The sequence below is a fragment of the Dasypus novemcinctus genome, chromosome 16 (assembly GCF_030445035.2).
Source record: "Dasypus novemcinctus isolate mDasNov1 chromosome 16, mDasNov1.1.hap2, whole genome shotgun sequence".
NCBI classification, from domain to species: Eukaryota; Metazoa; Chordata; class Mammalia; order Cingulata; family Dasypodidae; genus Dasypus; species Dasypus novemcinctus.
In genome coordinates, this window is record NC_080688.1 from 74,260,162 (window position 1) to 74,281,397 (window position 21,236).

General features: G+C 42.2%; 1 protein-coding gene across 2 annotated transcripts in view; it reads right to left on the bottom strand.

Annotated features, from left to right (window-relative positions):
* The window catches only part of ATP8B1 (ATPase phospholipid transporting 8B1), a 142,390-nt gene that overhangs the window by 19,960 nt on the left and 101,194 nt on the right, over nucleotides 1–21,236 (bottom strand). For both annotated transcript variants that reach the window (XM_004447203.5, XM_023587673.3), the window contains 10 exons: nucleotides 19,265–19,347; nucleotides 18,988–19,146; nucleotides 18,730–18,818; nucleotides 16,597–16,787; nucleotides 14,081–14,289; nucleotides 13,376–13,419; nucleotides 13,022–13,178; nucleotides 4,114–4,302; nucleotides 2,169–2,281; nucleotides 402–566 (listed from right to left, as the gene is read on the bottom strand). In XM_004447203.5, the coding sequence (XP_004447260.2) occupies nucleotides 402–566; nucleotides 2,169–2,281; nucleotides 4,114–4,302; nucleotides 13,022–13,178; nucleotides 13,376–13,419; nucleotides 14,081–14,289; nucleotides 16,597–16,787; nucleotides 18,730–18,818; nucleotides 18,988–19,146; nucleotides 19,265–19,347 (1,399 nt within the window). The remainder of the gene's footprint in view (nucleotides 1–401; nucleotides 567–2,168; nucleotides 2,282–4,113; nucleotides 4,303–13,021; nucleotides 13,179–13,375; nucleotides 13,420–14,080; nucleotides 14,290–16,596; nucleotides 16,788–18,729; nucleotides 18,819–18,987; nucleotides 19,147–19,264; nucleotides 19,348–21,236) is intronic.

The window sequence follows — 21,236 nt, forward strand, 5'->3', positions numbered from 1 at the left end:
TTCAGTGAGAAACGGTCGATTTTTCTTGTTTCAAGATTTTATATATATACATATATATATAATTATATATATATATAATTTTATTAATTCCCACAACGTAAAATTACTATATGCTGGTTTGCTATTATGTAACAAACATGGTGAATGATGTAAGTGATACAAATATAACAGAATCAGATCAGCATGTCTCCTAAGTTTTCAGGTTTGGGTTTTTCATATTGGCTATACTTCTCTGCTTACTGAACAAAAGAAATTTAAATGATTTAATTATATCATACCAATTTCAAATGTTGAAATTAAAATTGCTTTTCAAGCCTGAGAGTAAAGAAATACAATACAACTTAATAAAATTTCCAAATCTGTTTAGAATAAAGAGGAAATAGTTAACGGCCAAAACTCACAATTAAGTCTTTTTCGATCTCCTCATAGACTTTATCCAGAGCTTCATCGCGGTTGCTTGAGGCCACACTGGCAGCCATAAACTTTTGATTCCATGCTGCAAATTCTTTTTCTTTGATTTCTTTATAGCAAAGGCACAGGGTTCTAAGAGTCTCACTTGCAAAGATCTGTTTTATTTAAAAGATAAGCCACCCACCCAAAGAATAGTTAATTTTATGTAATTCAAGATCAAATTTGAAATCTTACTTTGAAGTAATAAACTCAGAAAATTGAAAAAGAGACCATAAAAGATGTTGGATGCCATACAAACACCTTCTATAGAGGAGATTAAACTTCATTTTATAGTAGACTTTGTTTTTCATGCATCCTCAGGGTCCTTCAACTGTACTTCTCTTTCCCAAGTTAGTATACCTTTTTTCTAAATCAAGTCTCTGGTGCAAAGAAAACCTTTTTCTCTTGGTGACTACAAAAATAACAGATGAAGGGAGCTGCCTGGGGGTGCAATGAATAAACTTGAAAACTTTATAAAACTTCCCCCACAAACTGTGTTACAAGTCCAATCAACTATGGAATCTTCATCAATTCCCTCAAACCAATTCTGAAATACACAAGCCACCAAGGAAACTGAGTTCAAACATTTCAATGAAAAACAGTATCTGGAAAATTTCCCCTGGCAAACAGATTAAAGCCATTTTAAACAGCCTGAATATGAACCAGTAAAATCTTTCATCACTTCATAGTCACATCTTGTCTAGCCAAGCCAGCAGAACTAGTTCACCCAACTGAGGGTTTACTTTCAAAGATTCATTGGAAGGTTCTGTGTTTACTCTATTAGATTGCCATTGTTCACATCTTTGTGAGAACTCAGCCAGTATAACTGCTTTGGTGTCAGTATGCAGTCTTAAAATGTGACCCCATTTGATTAAACAATATATTCACCAGCCTCTCTCTGAAGAACCTTTGGCTGGCTCAAAAACTCTGTAACTCTTTAAAGGGACAACACAAGGTGCTTTCTCTTACAACAACCCTCCCTGGTCAGAATTATTCCCACCACTCTTTCACATGGGAAACTCATATGATATATCAAGCATTTTCCCCGAGGACACAAAATAGTAAAGATGCAGAACTGGGAATCCGGGTCTGACTGAGCTTCACGATACCTCTTTGCCAACATTCCGTAGAACCAAAGTATATAAAGATTGGTAGGCGATTTCAAAAGTAAAAGTTCCAGAAACATTCTGAGTAATTGCAGTACCACTGGACTAAGTATATAGCTTCCTAAGAGAACTAGTTTGAAGGAACAAAGACCAAACTGATTTATGAACAGAAGTATCAGAACTCAACTGCCCAGCACATTGCTTTGTCATCACATGCCACATACAAATGCTTTTTTTCCTTTACTATATTCTAAGAAGTTGGTTGAGTTGTTGGGGTCCATGCAGATATCAAGACTACAGCTTAGTTTGATAATGTAGCTTGTTCAAGTAATCTGGGAAAGAGATGAGCCATTCCCTGGGTCAGCTCTTGACCCCACAGACCTCTCCGGAGGCTAGCTAGCAGAAGCCACCATGATCATTTCCTAGAAAGTCAGCAACAGAGACAGAATTGGAACCCAGCCTGCCATCTTCCTACTTTGGTGCTCTCTGCATCTAAGTAAACCAAGGCACAGGAGGGTCAGCGGTTAACATATAGCTTTCACTCGCGGTTAAGAGACAGAACCAGAAAGTAAGTTCAGAATCTGAGGCACAAGGAGTGAAAGTGAGACTTACATCCAGTGCATCTTGGGTCTCTTGCTTAGTAGGATTCATTGGGTGTAGCCGTTCATAAATCACAGTGTCAGCCCCTTTACAGTAAAGCCTGATGTTGCCTTCTGGAGTTCTTACTGGTAGTGAGGGAAGGAAAAGCACGTTAACAGACTTAGGTTTGATTTCTTAATAGAATACTACATTTGTAGAGATAATTTGAAGAATTCGCCTATTAGTTTAAAATCACCAATGTACTGAGAAAAGTTTTGTCCTCAGCAAAGTTGGCAAGCTACAGTGTACTAGAGAAATAAATAGGAAAAGATTCCTTCACAGTCAGCTCAATTATCTCTATCTTTGTTTAGTGTCAGGCCCAATACTGGCTATTTTCTTCTTCAGAGCCTTCTTTGTCCATGCCAACCAACAGGAATCTTTCTTACCTACATAAATTCATACCACTTACTGCCTTTAATACTCGAACCAAACATGACTTCTTGAGATCATTTTCTTATATATTTTGCTCTGTGCAAAAATATAATTGTACTATGTTGCATCACTAATTGGATTTTAAGTTCTCCAAGATAGAGGCTAGACGTGATAATAAGCCCTGAACACAGAAAACACCCAGTAAAAATGTGCCTATGAGAGTTCAATAGATAGTGAAACCATGTATTTTTATTGGTTAAAAATTCAGCGTATAGTGGAGAATCCTTGAGGATACCACTTTTCCCAAGAGATCAAAGTTAACATCATTGACCATGGACAAACCAATTTCGTGTGCCTTCTGATGTGATACGCTGAGAAGGATACAGCATCGCTTCTCGCCAACCATGTCTAACCAGAATCTAATCATGAAGGAACATATGATGTACCCAAATTGAGGAATATTCCACAAAATACCTACCCTGAACTTTTAAAAAATGTCAATGTAAGATTGAAAAAAATTTTTTTTGAGGAATTGTTTCAAATTAAAGGAGACTAGAGTCATGATGAACTAATGCAGAGCATGATGTTGGGTAAGATACTGGGCCAGAAAAATAAAGGGGAGGAGGGGAAGAGGGGAGGAGAGATGGAAGAGAGGAAGGGAAAACGGGAGGAGGGGAGGAGGGAAGGAAAAGGGAAAAGAAAATGGAAAGGGTAAGGAAAGGAAGTAAAGAGAAAACAAGTAAGCAAACATTATTGGGACAACTGGTGAAAAGCAAAAAAGGTCTATTAGATTATATCATGATAATATTGTATTATGCTAAATTTTCTGATTCCGATCATTATATTATGGGTGTGTATATATATATATAAGAATGTTCCTGTCATTGAAGCATTTAGGGGTAAAGGGAGAATAGGTTTGCAATTTACCTACAAATGGTTCAGAAAGCAATAGCCTGGATATGTAATAAAAATGACAAAGCAGTGTGGCAAAATGTTGACTAATGGTGGATATGGGAGCATATAAAAGAGTTTTTAAAAAACTATGTGTGTAACTTTTCTGTAAGTTTGAAATTATTTAAAAAATAAGAAGTTAGAAAGAATCACTATTAGACTGGTGATCGTTCTCCACTGATGGCTTTTATAATGCTCCTGGCCTGGAGTTACTATTCCGATTCATAAGCACAGCCCTGCTTTCTCAGAACTTCTCTCCCTTCCTGACATCAAGCATTGAGCAGCCCTCAGAGGGGCTCACAAAATCAAACAGCACGTGTCACAGAGTGCAGCAGGTTGTCCAGCTGCCGCTTTGTGCATACACGCAGCCATTGGCACCCTTCATTTGATCTTGTTGAAGAACATCAAGAGAATTTGCAAGATTTAGATATGCTGCAGAATTATGTGTAACAGAGGGAAAAAAGTTTGGGTAAGTCTACTGAAATCTCCCAGGAGCCAAGTAGTTAATTCATTGCCTGCTTAATCCTTGTGTCACTTAAAAAAACACACACACACAAAATGAGTGATTAAAAGACATGCCCTGGGGGAGACCTACCAATCACAGACATTCGCTTCCGTTCGCTGTTGAAGTCTAAGAGGGCAAGAACCTCGTAGGTCCTTTCGGTCCCCAGCTCGCTGATGGTGATTGTATTCTGGGTCCTGGCGAGGAAGACAAAGCCAAAGTTCCTGGCGGCGCTGACCAGAGCACCTTCATCGGGCGAGGCTGCCTGATAGTTGAGCTGACCTGATGGAGAGGGCAGGAGAGAGAACCAGCAAAACGTAAAACGAGTTCAGCACGGAGGTGCACATGGGGCTGAGGCTACTGTGAAGCCCAAGACATCTGTGTGACGGGCTGAACTGTGTTCCCCCTAAGGATATGGAAGTCCTGACCTCCAGTACTCCAGAGAGTGATCTTATTTGGAAATAGGGTTTTTGCAGATGAGGTCACACTAGAGCAGGGTGGGCCCTAAATCTGAGATGACTGGTGTCCTTATAAGAAGAGACAGAGACACAGCAGGGAGAATGCCATGTGAAGACAGGCAAGGGCTGGAGTGAGGCCGAGGACTGCTGGCAACTGCCACAAGCTGGGAAGAGCCAAGGAAGGATGCCCTCCTTGGAGGAGGGAGCAAGGCCTTACAACAACCTGATTCCAGAGTTCTGGCCTGTGAGACAGTAAATTCCTGTTGTTTTAACTCATTCCATTTGTGGTACTTTGTTATGGCAGCACTAGGAAACTAATACAATCCGCAAGAAAACAAGTCGCTGGTTGTTATGGATTATGCTAAAGTTAAAGCTTTGAAAACTTTTCAGTTTTACTTCTAATTATAAACAGTAATACAAACCAGAAGCTAAAAAAAAAATTGAGAAAAGGAAAAAAATTCCCATTTGCGTACCATCCAGAGGACAAAAAAAGCCACTACTGACATTTTGTCATAATTCTTTCCACTCCTTTTTCAAATGCCTATTTCTGAAAAAGTTTCTATCATGGGGATATACATTTACATCCTGATTATTTTTTACTTAGCATGTTTTATTTGAATGAATGTAAACACGTCACTGAATGGATACACTGTAATTTACTTAACCATTTTCCTATGAGAGAACACTTAGTTTATTTCCAAAATGTTTTGCTATTAAAAATAACAATATCATAAACATTTTGTGCATAATGATTTTTTTCTGACTCTAATTTCTAAGGATATATTCGTAGCAGGAAAAATACTAAGCTAGACAATATTGGTAATTTTTAAGCCTCTTGATATATATTACTAATTTGTCTTCCAAAAGGGTAATACCAGTTTACCTTCTCTCCAGAGGACCATGAGTGTTTATTTCACAATAGGTATATTTTCATATAAAAAAGAAATCTATCAATCTGATCAATATCTTGATGTTTAAAAGCCAAATAATAAAAACTGCCTTTTATTCACAACCACACTTTAACAATAGGAATTTCTGTTTGTTTTGTTTTTTAATTTTTATTTATTTATTTATTTGTATTTCAATGATAGGAATAAAACTCACAATGTTGAGCCAAAGAAGCCAGACATGAAAGAAGAGCACATAATACATGATTCCGTTTAAAAAAACCACAAAGCCAACAAAGCTGACCTGTGCTATTCAAAGCCAAAGAGTAGTTAGTTACTTTTGGAAGGGTAATATCAGAAGGGAGCTTAAAGAGGCTTCTAGGGGATTCATTTTTTAAATCTGGCTGGCTCATTACAAGGGTACAAAAGTTCATTGACGGGAAGCAGACGTGGCTCAACTGACAGAGCATCTGTCTACCATATGGAGGGTCCAGGGTTCGATCCCCAGGGCCTCCTGACCCATGTGGTGAGCTGGCCCATGCGCAGTGCTGCTGAGCACAAGGAGTGCCATGCTGAATAGGGGTGCCCCATATGCAAGGTGTGAGCCTCACAAGGAGAGCCACTCTGCATGAAAAAAGTGCAGTCCACCCAGGAGTGGTGCCACAAACACAGGAGTGGTGTCACACACACATAGGGGTGCCCCATACGCAAGGTGTGAGCCCCACAAGGAGAGCCACCCTACGTGAAAAAAGTGCAGCCCACCCAGAAGTGGTGCCACACACACACACAGCAAGATGACGCAACAAAAAAGAGATGCAGATTCCCAATGCCACCTGAGAATACAAGCAGATTCAGAAGAACACATAGCAAATGGACACAGAGCAGACAATGGGGGGGGGGGAGAGGAGAGAAATAAATAAAATAAATCTTAAAAAAAATCATTGCGCTATTTACTTGTGATATGTATGTCTCTGTATACATATTTACTTTAATAAAAAGCAGAAAAAAATTTCTTGCCTAATCAATATTTCCCATTTTTCTATTCTAGTTATTCTGCGTCAAAACAGAAAGCAAATTACTTGTACAGTCAGATGAATTCTTACAGAAAGGAGCATTCAGTTTTTCTACCATGTTTGACCAGGCTGCAGAGCATAGATGCATAGACAGCTTTTCATCCATCATCTTCCTGGATATACCACACGGACGTGATGCTCCAGGGTGAACACCTATAGGGAGAGCTAAACATTCCACTGTCTACATCTGGGGTGGCCACAAGGTTCTGGTCCTGAGCACCATTCTCCCTTCTATTCTAGCTGCTCTCTACCTTCACATACCTGCTCAGATGGTTACTCTAAGTCAGTACAAATCACTTCTCAATTAGTAATTAAAGATGACACTATCCTCTCTCTCTCTCTATATATATATATTCATTCACCCACAAAGTCATATACCAGGCGGCAGACTTGGCCCAGTGGTTAGGGCGTCCGTCTACCACATGGGAGGTACATGGTTCAAACCCCAGGCCTCCTTGACCCGTGTGGAGCTGGCCCATGTGCAGTGCTGATGCGTGCAAGGAGTGCCTTGCCATGCAGGGGTGTCCCCCACGTAGGGGAGCCCCACATGCAAGGAGTGCGCCCTGTAAGGAGAGCCGCCCAGCACAAAAGAAAGTGCAGCCTGCCCAGGAGTGGTGGCGCAACCACGGAGAGCTGACACAACAAGATGACGCAACAAAAAGAAACACAGATTCCCATGCCGCTGACAACAACAGAAGTGGACAAAGAAGACGGAGCAAATAGACACAGAGAACAGACAACCGGGGTGGGGGAGGGAGGGGAGAGAAATAAATAAATAAATAAATAAATCTTAAAAAAAAAAAAGTCATATACCACACGCTATGACTATACTAAATCATTTATGGCTAAATTCTACAAACATATAAAAATATCAGAGGGCAAAATATTTAACAAGACTTAAGTAAACAGCAATGAGAATATGACCCCCTTATTTCAGCAATTTTAGTTGGCACAGTGATATATTGAATAATATCAATGGCACAGTTATCTCCAACAGAAAAAAGGACCAAAAAATGACAAAAGGTAATAAAGACCCTAAGAGTAAGACAATGAAAGGAAAAGGAAAATCCGTTCCATTCTGGCAATGGAATCTACAAGACGTAGACTAACAGACATGGGAGGAACTTCAAGGACCTGGTCCAAACTCCAACTTTATGTTTGCAGAAAGAAACTTGGACTAAAAAACCATTCTCTGAAACTATCTCAGAAGAAAGCTCTTCATTAATTTCATACTTTGAGGCAACCAGAGACATTCTTTTTTTGCAGACTACTTTGTGGACCATGGAATTAATGCAAACAAAATCTTTCCCTTTGCTCTGATCTCAAAACGATTTGGTTATCCCCACTCACAGACGACTCAGCCGGCAAAGGCTGAACTCTCTCTCCACTAATTCTTTGTTCCATACTCCTTAACTCCCTGTCTCCATTTTGCATCTTGAAGCTTGCCTTAAAGCAGCATGGGACAGTGGTTGAACATTCAGATTCTGGAGCCAGAGATTATTTACTAGCTATGTTATCTAAGGCAAGTCACAGAGCCTCTCTGTACCTCATTTTTTTCTTAGTATAAAATGCAGACTATCATTTACATGAAGTTCTTAGAACCAAGTCTGGTACAATAACTGAAACAAAAGCCCTGGCTATTATTATTGCAGGTTCCATTCTACTGAAAATGCTTTGTGCAGGGGCACTGTGACTTTCTCATCACTACTTCCTCAGTTCTCATGTGTGTCCACCTTTGGGAGGCAGTTGAGGGGACTCAGTGGTACTGCTTCCACGCTGCAGTACACACCAGTCTTTTCTCCATTCCATGGTCTACATCTGGGGTGGCCACAGGTTTCGGGTCCTGAGGACCATTCTCCCTTCTATCCTAGCCACTCTCTACCAGAAAGGGCAGGCAGCCCACATAGTGGAATCCTGGAATGGAAAGAGGCTTCCTTCAGAATAATACATCCCCATTCCTGCCTTCATGTCCAGACATCCTCCCTGAGAACAGGACTCTTTGAGGATATCAGGAAATATTACTAACAGCCAATACTTATACAGTGCTCACTATGTACACAGGCACTGCTCCATGCACTTTACACATACCATCTTCTTTAATGCCCATGAAAATCCTATAGGGAAAGAGCTATGTATCTCCAGGTTACACATGCAGAAGAGGCACAGAGAGGCTAAGGAGCTTGTCCAAGGCTACAAAGCTAGTTACTACCACAACAGCTGAGCTGGGATTCGAACACAGGATGCCTGGCTCCAGCATGCTGATGGGAGAGAGGTAAGTGTGAACAATATGGAACTGGAATAAATACCAAGAACCTCTATTCTCTCTGTGATCACACTCACTCCGAAGAGAATGAAGAGAACTATAAATCTGTATTTTGTACCCTGACATTTCTCAAAGGCTTTAGACTCACGCTCCCAACCTCTACTGGACATTCTGCTGTCGCCTCAAAGGCAGCGTGCTCCCACCACAATCCCCATCCCTCTTCTCTCACTATTCCCATCTCCTAGTTTCCTTCATCTGACAACAGCACCACAAACCTTCCAGGCCCCAGCCACAAATCAGCTCGTTACCTTTCACAACTCTCTTTTCCTTCAAAGACCTCACTCACCCTCTTCAAACCTTTGGCCAGATGTTTCCCACATCCATGGCTTTCTTACCCTTCCCAAAGAGCCCCTCCTAGTTCAGGGCCTACACTTCTGCAATGACCACCAGTGTCTCCCTGCTCCAGGCTGTCACATACAACACTGCTGCACTGTGGTCATGTCACATCTCTATGGGAGCAGGTGTCCGTCTGAGGCAGCTCCCAGGATTCCTGCCCCCTGGTGGACAATTCAGCCAGATATATATCTAAGTATGGATGTGAAAGAGACTTGGCAGATAAAATTAGGATCCCAAATCAGTTGACCTTAAGATGGAGAGATGATCCAGGTGTGCCTGACCTATTAGGTGAGTCCTTAAAAAGAATGGCACACTTCCTAGTGAGAGTGATTTGAAGTATGAGAGGGCTGTGTTTAAATGCTTAAGCAAATACCATGCAGGGGGCCAGCTTAAACAATGGGGCTCTATTAGCTTACAGTTTTGAGACTAAGAGAAAGTCCAAATCAAGGTGTCATCAAGGCAATGCTTTCTCCCTGAACACTGTGGTGTTTTGGGACTTGTTGCTAGCAATCCTTGGTCCACACAGTGGCCTCTTCTGGATCTTCCCTTCTCTTTCGGATTCTGCTGATTTCAGCTTCTGGCTGCCCCCTCTGTGGCTTTCTCTCTATATATGAATTCCAATCTGCTTATAAAGGGCTCCAGTAATAGAATCAAGACGTCGTGATTGAAATGGGTCACCCCTTAACTGAAGCAACCTCAACCTCATCAAAAGGTCCTATTTACAGTGGGTTCATGCCCACAGGAATGGATTAAGTTTCAGAACATGTTTTTTTAGGGGGTACATGCAGCTCCAAACCACTACAGGGTATGAGGCAGGGAGAGGCTCCTTTGCAGGCTTTGAGGACAGAGGGAGCACTTGACAAAGAAAGCAAATGGCCTCTAGGACGTAAGAGCAGCCTTCAACTTACAGCCACCAAGGAAACGGGGACCTCAGCCCTACAACCACAGGGAACCGAAGCTGCCAAAACCACAGGAACTTGGAAGAGGACACTGAGCTCTACATGAGAACACAACCTGACGTTAATTTTAGTGAGATCCATAGCAGAGAACCCAGACATGCCATGGCCAGGCTTCTAACCTACCATTTATGAGCTAATAAATGGTGGTTGTTTTAAGCCACTGAATTGTGATAATTCATTACAGGGCAAGAGAAAACAAATGCAGCTTCTCTGACCTGGCCCTCATTGTGCCCCACAAGCACTCAACACTCAGACCTCCCAAACTGCTGAACTAGTCAAATGTTCATGGCAACATATATAAAAGGTCCTTCTCCTCTCCTTGTTGATGTTATAATATGATACTCACTAATCTCCTCTTCTTAAAAAAGAGAGAAAATGGGAGCAAAAAATCAAAGGGACATGATGGACTGGAAGGACTGAACTTGACCCAAGATTTACTTGCTGTGTGATCTCAGACTGGTCATTTATCCCTCTTGGGACTCAATTTCCTCATCTATAAAATTTGGAGGTGTGGTCTCCAAGGTTCTCTCCAAAGAACCTCTTCAAAGAACTGTATGCGTCAAAGCAAAAACCAGATTCTCTTTTAACTTCTGTACCCAGACATCCAACTTGTCACCATCCTAAGTGGCTAGAGCAATTGCCCATCATATACTGTATGAAAACAGGTTCCCCAGGAACATTTTGAAGCAGGCTAGTAAGATAGGGAATCAGTAGATGGATCTGGAACCTGGCAAGAAGTCCACATGGACACCAATAACCCCAAGATGACTCTTTCTCTCTCTCTCTCACCTGAAGACCTGTTCCTGCCCTCTGCGCACCACTCTCACTGTTTTTCCTCTGCCACGTGGCCACACAATTAAACTTGGGCATTTGTAACCTATAATGGGGAATTGTAGCATGTAACTCTGTCCACTTTGTCACTTTTCAACCCCATTCCTCTCTACCTAGGACCCCTGATCTGTTTTTTTCTCCCATTTCTCTTCCCTCCCTACCTGAATAAATTACTGGCCTAACTCACCTGACGTGCTCTTGAAATTCATTTCTGCAGCATAAGTCAAGAACCTAAAAAAAATCTGGTAACACGTTTGTTCAGCTGACAGTCACATAGAGAAGGCTAGGCTGCAAGGTACTCTGGACATCCTGCAACACTGAGAAAGCTGGTGCTCAGAGAAGGGAAGGTGCTTGCCCATATCATGAGGTATGGCAAGAATCAAAACTGGGAAAGCCCACTTCTAGCTCACAGTCCAGAGCTCTTCCCATAATATTACACTGGGAAAAAATAAAATAGAGCTCGTAGATTAATGTACATTTGCCTAAATTGGCCAGTTAGCTCTCAAAATAACAAAACAATGCACCAAAAAAAAAGTACAATAGTTTCACTAAGTCAAAATCTAAGTGAGCCTAGTCGCTTAAATATACCATCCTTTAACCTTATTGCCCAAGTCGAATAGACTTTGTTTGGCTAGTCAAACAGACTTTGACTGCTGCTTCAGTGATTCATGATCTGGTATCATTCCTTTCTATCCTTCCCCACTTTGCCTGCTAATAGTGCATCCCATTTTATTCACCCCATTTGAACTCTGCTATTAACTTGCTTTACTGTACTATTAGATTCATCCCTGGAGGGTGGGTTTCTTTAAAACTATCACATGCAGCTGCTACACATTGAGTTTTTCTGCGTATTTCTTCTCTGGGGATTTCATACCTGCTAAATATGAATCAGTGGGATAGGAAAACAGAAGGATCTTTGTATGTGGCATCACTTGAAGCAAAAAGCAGAGAATGACAAGATTGCGCGCCAACAGACAAGCCCAGGTCATTCCTTTTGCTTTTTACATGATGTACATGTACATCTATATAATTAGCATGATTTCCCTAACTGATAAAAATGACTAGCTTTCACTGATCCTGGACAAACGTGCTTTAACAAAGCAACACAATTACTTAAGAATTCTACAAAGATAGCTTGGCTTGTTCCTGGCAAATGCACATTAATTCTGTTCCTACAAATGAAATTGGAACCTTGAGGAGGCCAAGGTTTTGGCTGATATAGTAATTTCAAATCCAAAAGATATCAGAATCTAGAAAACAAAAGTATATCTGAGATTATTTTGTAGAAAAGATTGTTAAAGTTAAAATTCACTTAGGATTTAGATAAGGTTTGACTTTTTCTTCTCCTGTCCCCAACCCTGCCTTTTTTTGCTGTGTCCATTCGCTATGTGATCTTCTGTGTCTATTTCTCTCTCTTTTTTGTTTTCTCCTCTAGGATTCCCCAGGATTCAATCTTAGGGACCTCCAAGATCGAAAGAGGTTCCCTGTCACTTGCGCCAACTCAGTTCCTGATATCGGTTGCGGCAGGATTTGATCTTAGGGACCTCCAAGGTGGAGAGAGGTTCCCTGTCACTTGCGCCAACTCAGTTCCTGATTTCGGTTGCGTCTCGCCTTGATTCTCTCCTTTGTCTCTCTTTTTGTTGCGTCATCATCTCGCTGCCTGTATCACCGCACGGGCACTCCACTCACCACGCAGGCACACCTTTACTAGGAAGTCCCAGGGATCAAACCTGGGTCCTCTTATATGGTAGATGGAAACCCAATCACTCTAGCCACATCTGCTTCCCAGGTTTGACTTTCAAATGAAAACATGATGGGAAGATTTTGATTCTTCTGTTATAATTCAAGAGTCAATCATTTCTTCTAATGCTAAGATTTCATGTGCAAAGTGATAAACACATTGGAGAGAGGTAACCATGAATAAAATGTACATTTTAAGGGACAAGGAGCTTGTTCCCACTTTATCATCTCATACACCAGCTAGTGGCAGATGCTCAAAAATATTCACTGCTTGAGAGAATGTGAGACAGACCTGTCATGTGAACCATTTCGTATACATTAGAGCCCTAATTATGAGTTACCTATAAACTAAAAAACTGGTCTCCAGTGTCTGAGGTGGCAGAGAAACACTCACCATCAGTTCTTTCCACCATGACTGTATGACAAACTGCAAGCAAGAAGAAGAACTCTCGGACTTCAGACTCTTTCCCTGACTGGATTTGCTCAATAAGATAATGGTCATAAAATACAAACTTCTCATCAGCAAAGGTATTCCAACTAAAATCAACTTGCTGAAAGAAAAGAAGAAGACAACGTGATCAGAAACAATTTTGGCTTGGCTTGAATTTACTTCGAGGTTTTTTTTATATGATACATAAACTATTCTTTGAAGCCAAGTTTTTAATTATGTAAAAATCGCTTTAGGATTTTAGCACATTCTTGGCTGAAGAGTCCAGAGGAACCCAATTCGTCAAGGTGGAGCGCTCACCTCTATTTTCCTATGGTTGTGTTGAGAAGCATCCCGGGGGTCTCCTGAGAAGCAAAGAGGACAAAACAAAGTGAGCCTTCACCAGTGTTTCCAGAGCCCCGCCTCACCTTCCTCGGTTCTGCGTTGCCGCTGGTGGCGTCAGTCTCACAGACTGTCCAGCCCTCGAGCTAAAAATGGTTTTTATATTTTTCAAGAGATGAGGACAAAACAAGATTGAGAAGACTATTTGACGGAGATCATCTATAGCCTGCAGAGATAAAATATTTACTAACTGGCTTTTTACAGAAAAAGCCTGCCGCCGCCTGGATGCCAACACTGGTGCCCGCGTCCCTCCACCCTGCCATCTCCTCGGCGCCCGAACCCCGCGCTGGGAAAGGCCTGAGCTGCTCCCGCGCGGCCGGGACCCACACCGCGCATGCGCAAACCTCGTCCTCGCCGTCTCGGCGTCTCACCTCCCCCGCCTTAAACCAGAGCGACCCCCCCTCCCCCCACCCCATAGTTCCTGCAGGTGATGAAACAATGAAGGCCTCTACAAGTGGAGGACACACATGCGTGCCTCCTTCCGACGGCTGCCCTCTCCCGGGCGGGTGACGCTGCTTCGGTGCCCGGCCCGAGAAGGCCCACCAGGGCAGGGCGGTGCCCGCGGGCCGGCCTGCGCGCCCTGAGGCGGCGGCTCGCGGGTGGGGAGCGACGGCGGGCGCTCACCGTATATTTGCCCGCTGATGCAGCACTTTTTGAAGGTCATGATATTCTGCGTCAGTGTTCCCGTCTTATCCGAGAAAATGTAGTGAATCTGGCCCAGCTGCTCGTTCAGCGTGGTGGTTCTCGCCTTGGCGGGAGTGTCCTTCTCAGGATAGTACATCTGCAGGTCCCAGTTGATGAAGTAACTCTGCCCGAGACGAATCACCTCCACGCTGGAAAGACAAAAGGTTGCTTCCGATAGAGTTCACAGATACCAGGAGCAGGGAGTGCATTTTATTCTCACTTGTGCTTTCCAGGAATAAGCTGCTTCTCTACAGAGACAAGCCCTGCTGGGGTGCCCAAGACCAAAAGCGTTTTTCTCTGGCTTCGGGGTCAAGCTGCTTCTACACTAGTTTTTCCTCAGTGCCTTTTCTGATGGGATACCCCTCTGCCCTGAGCACTGCGGGTGCCCGTCGTGGCACCCCATTTCAAGTTCGGGCAGCCCAGGGGAACGAGGACAAGCGAGCTCTGCAGCCCAGAGCTGCAGAAGGTGGCCTTGCTGACTGGTCATTGCCATCGCCCCGGGGGCAAGCGGGATGGCCAAGTGCACCCCCGACCCCAAATGGAGGGCAAAGGAGATGAGGATCCACTATGTCAAGACCCTCGTAGGCCCTCAAGTAGGGCTAAGGGCTCGGGGCAAATAACATCTAAATCATGATTCCACACTGTGAAATAGGATACTTTGTTTTCTAAATTCTCATTAGGTTATAGAATGTTCAAAATAAGATATTCTAAAAAGAAATCTCAATTTTAAAACTAAAAGGGATTAAATGTCTCAGTTACAAGGAAGCCATTTACATTTCCAGCACCTGTTGAGCGGGCAAAGATGTCTTTATAACAAGCTAAGCAGATGGAAAAGCCTGCCCTCCCACCCCCTCTCCCCTTAATAGTTCCTGATGGCCTAACGTTTACCACACTGCTTCGGGTGTAAACAAAACAGACAAAGCCCCTGCTCGTGAGGAGGTGACTTTCTGTTAGGGAGGAGACAGACAAATAAAGCACTCAAGATATCTAGAGCAGGTGGTGAATGATCTCAGAAGAAACGCAAAGCAGGGTAAGAGGGGCTGGGGGAAGGGTAGCAGCCTATAAAGAAGGGAGGTGATATCTAACATAGGGTGGACCAGAAAAGACCATCCCATAGAATGATATCTGAGCAGAGCCAGAAGGAAAAGAAAGAGCAACCCTGCAGATATCTTGGGAAGAATGTTCCCAGCAGTGATAGAAGCAGGCGCCAAGGCCCTGGGGCAGCCACCTGCACCAAGTGAGGCATATCAAGGAAACCAGAATGGCCAGAGCTCAGAAGGTGGGCAGAACTGTTAGAGGTCAGGTCAGAGGGGACAGGGGAGGGAAGGAGCACCAGATCACATTGGGTCTGGGAGGTTACAGTGTGGCCTGAATGAGTTTATTCTGAATGAGATGAAAAGCTATTATGTGTAGAGAACAAAGCAGTGACACTATCTGGAATGACCTGATCTGACTTATGCTTTTCAAGGACCTATGTTAGTCATGTGACATAATTTTTTAAAACCAAAACCTATATATACTTTGTTTCATAATATATATTTAGAGCTTTAGACAAAGTAATCTGTAGTAATAGTTCCCTTAACAAAGGTAATGCTTGTCTCAGTTATTCTGAAAGTTGCTGCAGCTGCTCCAAAGCTTTATTTTATGTTAAAAGAATAACAATAATTACATGTAATAAAATGAAAAAAAACACAAAGCACATGTAATAAAATTAAAATTAAATAAATGCTTCCAATTAAAGGTATGCATGTGGTCCCCTCAGCCTCGAGACTATTATTTATTGTAACTAAGAACAGACTCCAGCTGCTGAGTATAATCCTAAGGCCCAGTTCCTTCCCAAAGGTTTAAAATCCAGCTGACCAGTGATGGGGCACTTTGATGTAAAATAAAGGAAAAAGGAAAAAAAGAAAAGAAAGATCACCAAACAAGGCAGTTAGTGTTTGTCATAGATTTGACCCTGACTGCACTGCTTTGGCTGAGAGGTTGAAGGCAGACAGGGAGGGAATCCTCCCCACCATGAGGTCCTGGCCAGGAAGCCCAGTGAGCAGGTTTTACAAGCTAAGGGTGTGGCACGTGGTAATAAGGAAGGGTGGATGTCTCCTGGAGGTGCCATGATGTCGTACATCTTCACCTCCCAGGCTCTTTGGGAAGTATGACCTTTGAAGCTCACCCGAGAAAAAAATCTTACCAACCCAGTGTCTATAGGAGCTGTCTGGATTTCTGACCTTCAATAACCTTATCAGTAAAGGGAACGAGATACAGGTGCTGTGCCTGGTACGGAGGAGGCACTTAAATGTTAATTTCCTTATAGTACTCTCCTTCGGAAATGAAAGTTATTTTCTTCCTTGTTCCTTATGACCTTTGAGACAATTATCACTAGAAGCAAAGATACTAACCTGGGAAAATGCACTACCTTTTTTCCTTAAAGCAAAGAGCCAAAGAAGGGACATCTCTACCTGACATAGAGGGAGATGGGCACCATGGTGTTAAGAACAATGATGTAGCCCCAGAAATTTAGGAATCCACGGTAGGAGGGTGTGGCATCTTCTCCATCATAGAGGTACCAAGAATAATTGCCAACTTGTGCTTCCCAATACGCGTGGCCAATGGCAAGGCCAGAAGAAATCAGGATGAGAAGAACAAAGATCTAGAAGACATAAAACATTTACATGTATCCCAGAGATGGATTTCCAGCTCCATGCATTTCATGGATGCTCATTAGCCTGACTCAATATTTTATATGTTTATATTAATTTAGAAGTCTATAAAACTAAAAACCTAAAAATAAAAACAGCACCACAGGAATGTCTTTAAAGTCTGTATGCTTTCTATGATTGATTGATTAATCCTATATACTACATATAAGGTAAAGATTTATTCCCAAAATTATTGTTCAAAAGAGAAGGTGGTGTCTTATATTTAAATTTCTTATTTATTAAGACTCTAATATTACAGGGCATTCTCTCAATTACTTTTACTTTGAACAGTAATATACTCTTTGGGGAAGATCTCTTACCTTAGCATAAAAAAACTTTAAACAATACTTATTTGGGATGCTTATAGGAAATGCATGATAAAAATGATTTTTTTTAAAAGGAAGGCAAGGAAATTTTCCTCAGATTTGGATAGTTATTCCTGAAGGTGTAATTTCATTAACTGGTGCATATCATTATAAACAATATTCTTAAGAAGCAATTCAGTAATGATTAGATTGTGGGGGAAAAAGACTACAAATTTATGGGATGAATAAAAAAGTCAATTGTCCTAGTGGTATTTGGATATTTGTGGGTGAAAAAAAAATTTCCAGGAACAGATTTAAATGTCTGGACACAGGTTCTTAATGTTCTATATCTCAAAACCCCTTGGCACAGGAGAGAGGATGGGCTGTTGGTGATGACTCGAAGTGTGCCCTAGTCATAATGAAGACAATGACACCAAAGATGCACATGGAAAGTTCAAAGAAAATTTTCATGAAATGTGAGAGCAGGGGAATAATAATTGTTTCTTAATATATTACTTTTCTAGATTTTATATATACATAGGAAGTATAAGTAGACATTTGAATTTTTCTTCATGTCCCTAAGAAATTATATATATGTTGAAATAAACACTTTAAAAAAACCCCACAGAATTCTTGATTCTACTTAATATTTGGGATCACCTACGAGCAGAGAAGTGTGGGCATGGCAGTCCTGAGAATGCTATCCTTAAAAGGCCTCCAACTAACATCTGGGGACTTCAATTTCAGGAGGGTTCCTGCCAGGCCGTGATAAGAATGTCTTTGTGTCTAAATTGCACAAACAATAGGTTTATGCCAACCATCTACTTTCCTTCTAGGAGTCTGGAATTTTGGCGCATGTCAGGCAGGGGGTGCCTGTGTGACTACCCCCCAGTAAAAACTCTGGGCACTGAGTTTCTAAGGAGCTTCCCTGGCAGACATTTCACATGTGCAATCCCAACTCTGCTGGAGGCCTGAAGCATATCTCGTGCGACTCCACTGGTAGAGAACTCTTGGAAGCTTGTGTCTGGTTTCCTCTGGACTTTGCCCCAGTGCGCCTTTGTTGATTTTGCTTTGTATCTTTTTGCTGTAATAAGTCACAGCTATGAGCACGACTATATGCTCTGACCTGTGAGTACTCCTGGTGAATCATCAAACCTGGGAGTGGTCTTAGGGACCTGTGATACATCTAATATTTAGGCTTGCCTTATATTCGGACTTATAAGTTTGCTTTAAAATACCCTGTGGGAAACTAACAGCAGTAAAATCAGTCAGTCATGTAGGGAGCCAGCCCACGGACGTCTCCAGAGTTTCCTTCTTTTCAAACTGGTCACCCTGGTCACCAAGACACCTGACCACTCAGAGCACCCTACAACTGCAATATCCCTTTCCAAGGGATGCTCCTCTTGGAGGTGTGACATTTCTGAAAAAAATTGAGGGAATCCTCTCCCCCCATCAGAGCTTTGTGCTCCTGAGCATTTTTCAGTTTGGCCTAAAGGGGTGAGATTTCTTTGCATTAGAAAATCATACAACAAAATGAGAGCAAAAGCTGTAGTCCAGCCTCTCATCTACAGGAACAGAAGATAGATACCGTGTACACCATGTAGTTCATCAGGTAATCGATTTTAGTTCTTTTAAATCTGGTTTTCCCACTATTCTTCATTATTTTAGTATCAGCACCTAAAAATGGAAAGTTCAATGTCATCGACAATTGGAAAAATCAATTCATGAGCAGATCAATAAAATTACTTTTCCTTTGGTTTCAGTGGAGAGAGGACAGAAAAGCAATCACCTCCTTTATAGCTTTAAAGCTCATTTCAGACCAATTCCCCAAGAAACCTTGAAGTACCTGCAAAAATGACCAATCCATGGCAACTATCAGTGTTCCTAATTACACAGCCGCGTAACAAAATTTTATCAGCATCCAGTGGAAAACTTGTGTTTCTCCAAAATAGTGTTCCTGTAAACTTATCTAGTCGGTTATTGGGTTCTTCACATTCAACAAAACCTTTAAAAAAAAGATATGATTCACATAATTAATTACCTTTGATTTTCTGGGTGTGATCAATAAGAACTGAATTAAGCAACGAAAATTTAAAACAAAATAAAACATGTTTAGTACAAACCATCAAACGTTGCCAATGCACTCTCTCTTTGGAGATATCGGTCTGTTATTTCAAGTGCCATTTTGAACTTTAAATTGGTTTCTCTAAAGGGAGGGGAAAAACAAAAAAATTAAATGAGAACACTTTGGAGTTGGAAAGGAAACATGAAGAAAATTGCACAAAGGAACATTAGGTGTATCTGGAAGGGAAAGCTAAATAATCGTTGCCTTTTCTATTTCCAAGCTCTCTGTTTATCTTGGCGCTTTCGGTTTGGATGAGGTGATCCCTGAACTGGAGAAGAATTCCAGAACTGGGAAAAGTTGGTCCTTTTGCTGTTTGTTATCGTTTGCCAAAACAGTTGAGACACAGGCACCCGCGGGCTTCCCCACCTCCTTCTCAGTAACTTAACTCCTCACTACCAGCCTGGACTACCAAACCACCACTTAAAAATGTCACTTTTAATAGTTACTCAAACTAAGAAGTTTTTATAAAAACATATTTAAGAATTTCTGTTTAGACTATGCCAACTTATTATTTTCTGAAGTGAATAACTTTATTTTCCAGAGTGAATAACTAGATCACCTGTTTTTGTTTTAAAGATTTATTTATCTTATTTATTTCTCTCCACTTCACCCCCCACCCCGGTTGTCTGTTCTCTGTGTCTATTTGCTGTGTCTTCTTCTTTGTCTGCTTCTGTTGTTGTCAGCGGCACGGGAATCTGTGTTTCTTTTTGTTGCGTCATCTTGTTGTGTCAGCTCTCCGTGTGTGCGGCTCCATTCCTGGGCAGGCTGTACTTTCTTTCGCGCTGGGCGGCTCTCCTTATGGGTGCACTCCTTGTGCGTGGGGCTCCCCTACGCGGGGGACACCCCTGCGTGGCAGGGCACTCCTTGCGCGCATCAGCACTGAGCATGGGCCAGCTCCACACGGGTCAAGGAGGCCCGGGGCTTGAACCGTGGACCTCGCATGTGGTAGACGGACGCCCTAACCACTGGGGAAGTCTGTTTCCCAGATCACCAGTTTTTGAAACATAATTTTGTTTGGGAAGGGAGGCGGTGGCCTTCACACCCCACGCTTTGCATGTAATCCCTGCGGTGCGAGATGGGGTGCATGTGCCCACCAGGCAGGGTCCGCCTGAGGACGTCTGCTCTGCAGGTCAGTGCCGCCTGCCCCTGATGGAGGAGATTTTAAAGGCTTCACAGATACCAACCCCTGAATTCACATACATCAAGCTGAACAGTGGTTTTGAACTTCCCCATTCTGTTCTGACAGGGCATGTTAGGATTTTGTATCTTTGTAGAGCTTTAGAATCTCTCTCGTGGGAATAGGAGCCATTTTACCTTGAAGCCTGAACAATCCCCTGACTGATTTAGAGAGCAAAGGCAGACCCAACTTTTACTGAGATGATGTTAGCTCTCACAGTTAAGAGGAGGGAAGGGGCTCAATGTCAGAGCAGTAAATACAGTCACTGCCTTGGGAGATAGCCAGGGAAGCAGTTTCCTGCTCTGCCACCGGCCTGTGCCTCAGTTTCTTCATCTGTAAAATGGAGGTAAAAGTAATGCTCGTCTCAGAGCACTGTTGAGATGATTAAACAAGTTAATAGGCAGGAAGTGCCTGTGAACTCATAAGCACTCAGGAAAATGCTTGAAAACTGGTCAAACCCAGAACTCTATTCTCTAAGTGGTGGTGCAATAACCAAAACCCATAAAAGGGAATTCTAAATTGCCTATTGACAAAGATTTTAAAAATCTGTTCTTTTTCTGAATCAGGTGATAATATTAACAGTCACATATTTGTCAGGACACTGCGCAGCAGTTTGTAGAGGGCTTAGGCATAGGTTCTCCCATTGGACTCTTTTACCTTCCCTGAGAGGTGGAGAAAAGCAGGTATTGAAAGTGCCACTTTACAGATGGAAACAAAAGAGATCCATTTACAAGAAACACTGTCAGATGGCTAGCAAGTGGCAGAAGCGAAGCTAGAACTCAGGGCAACAAGG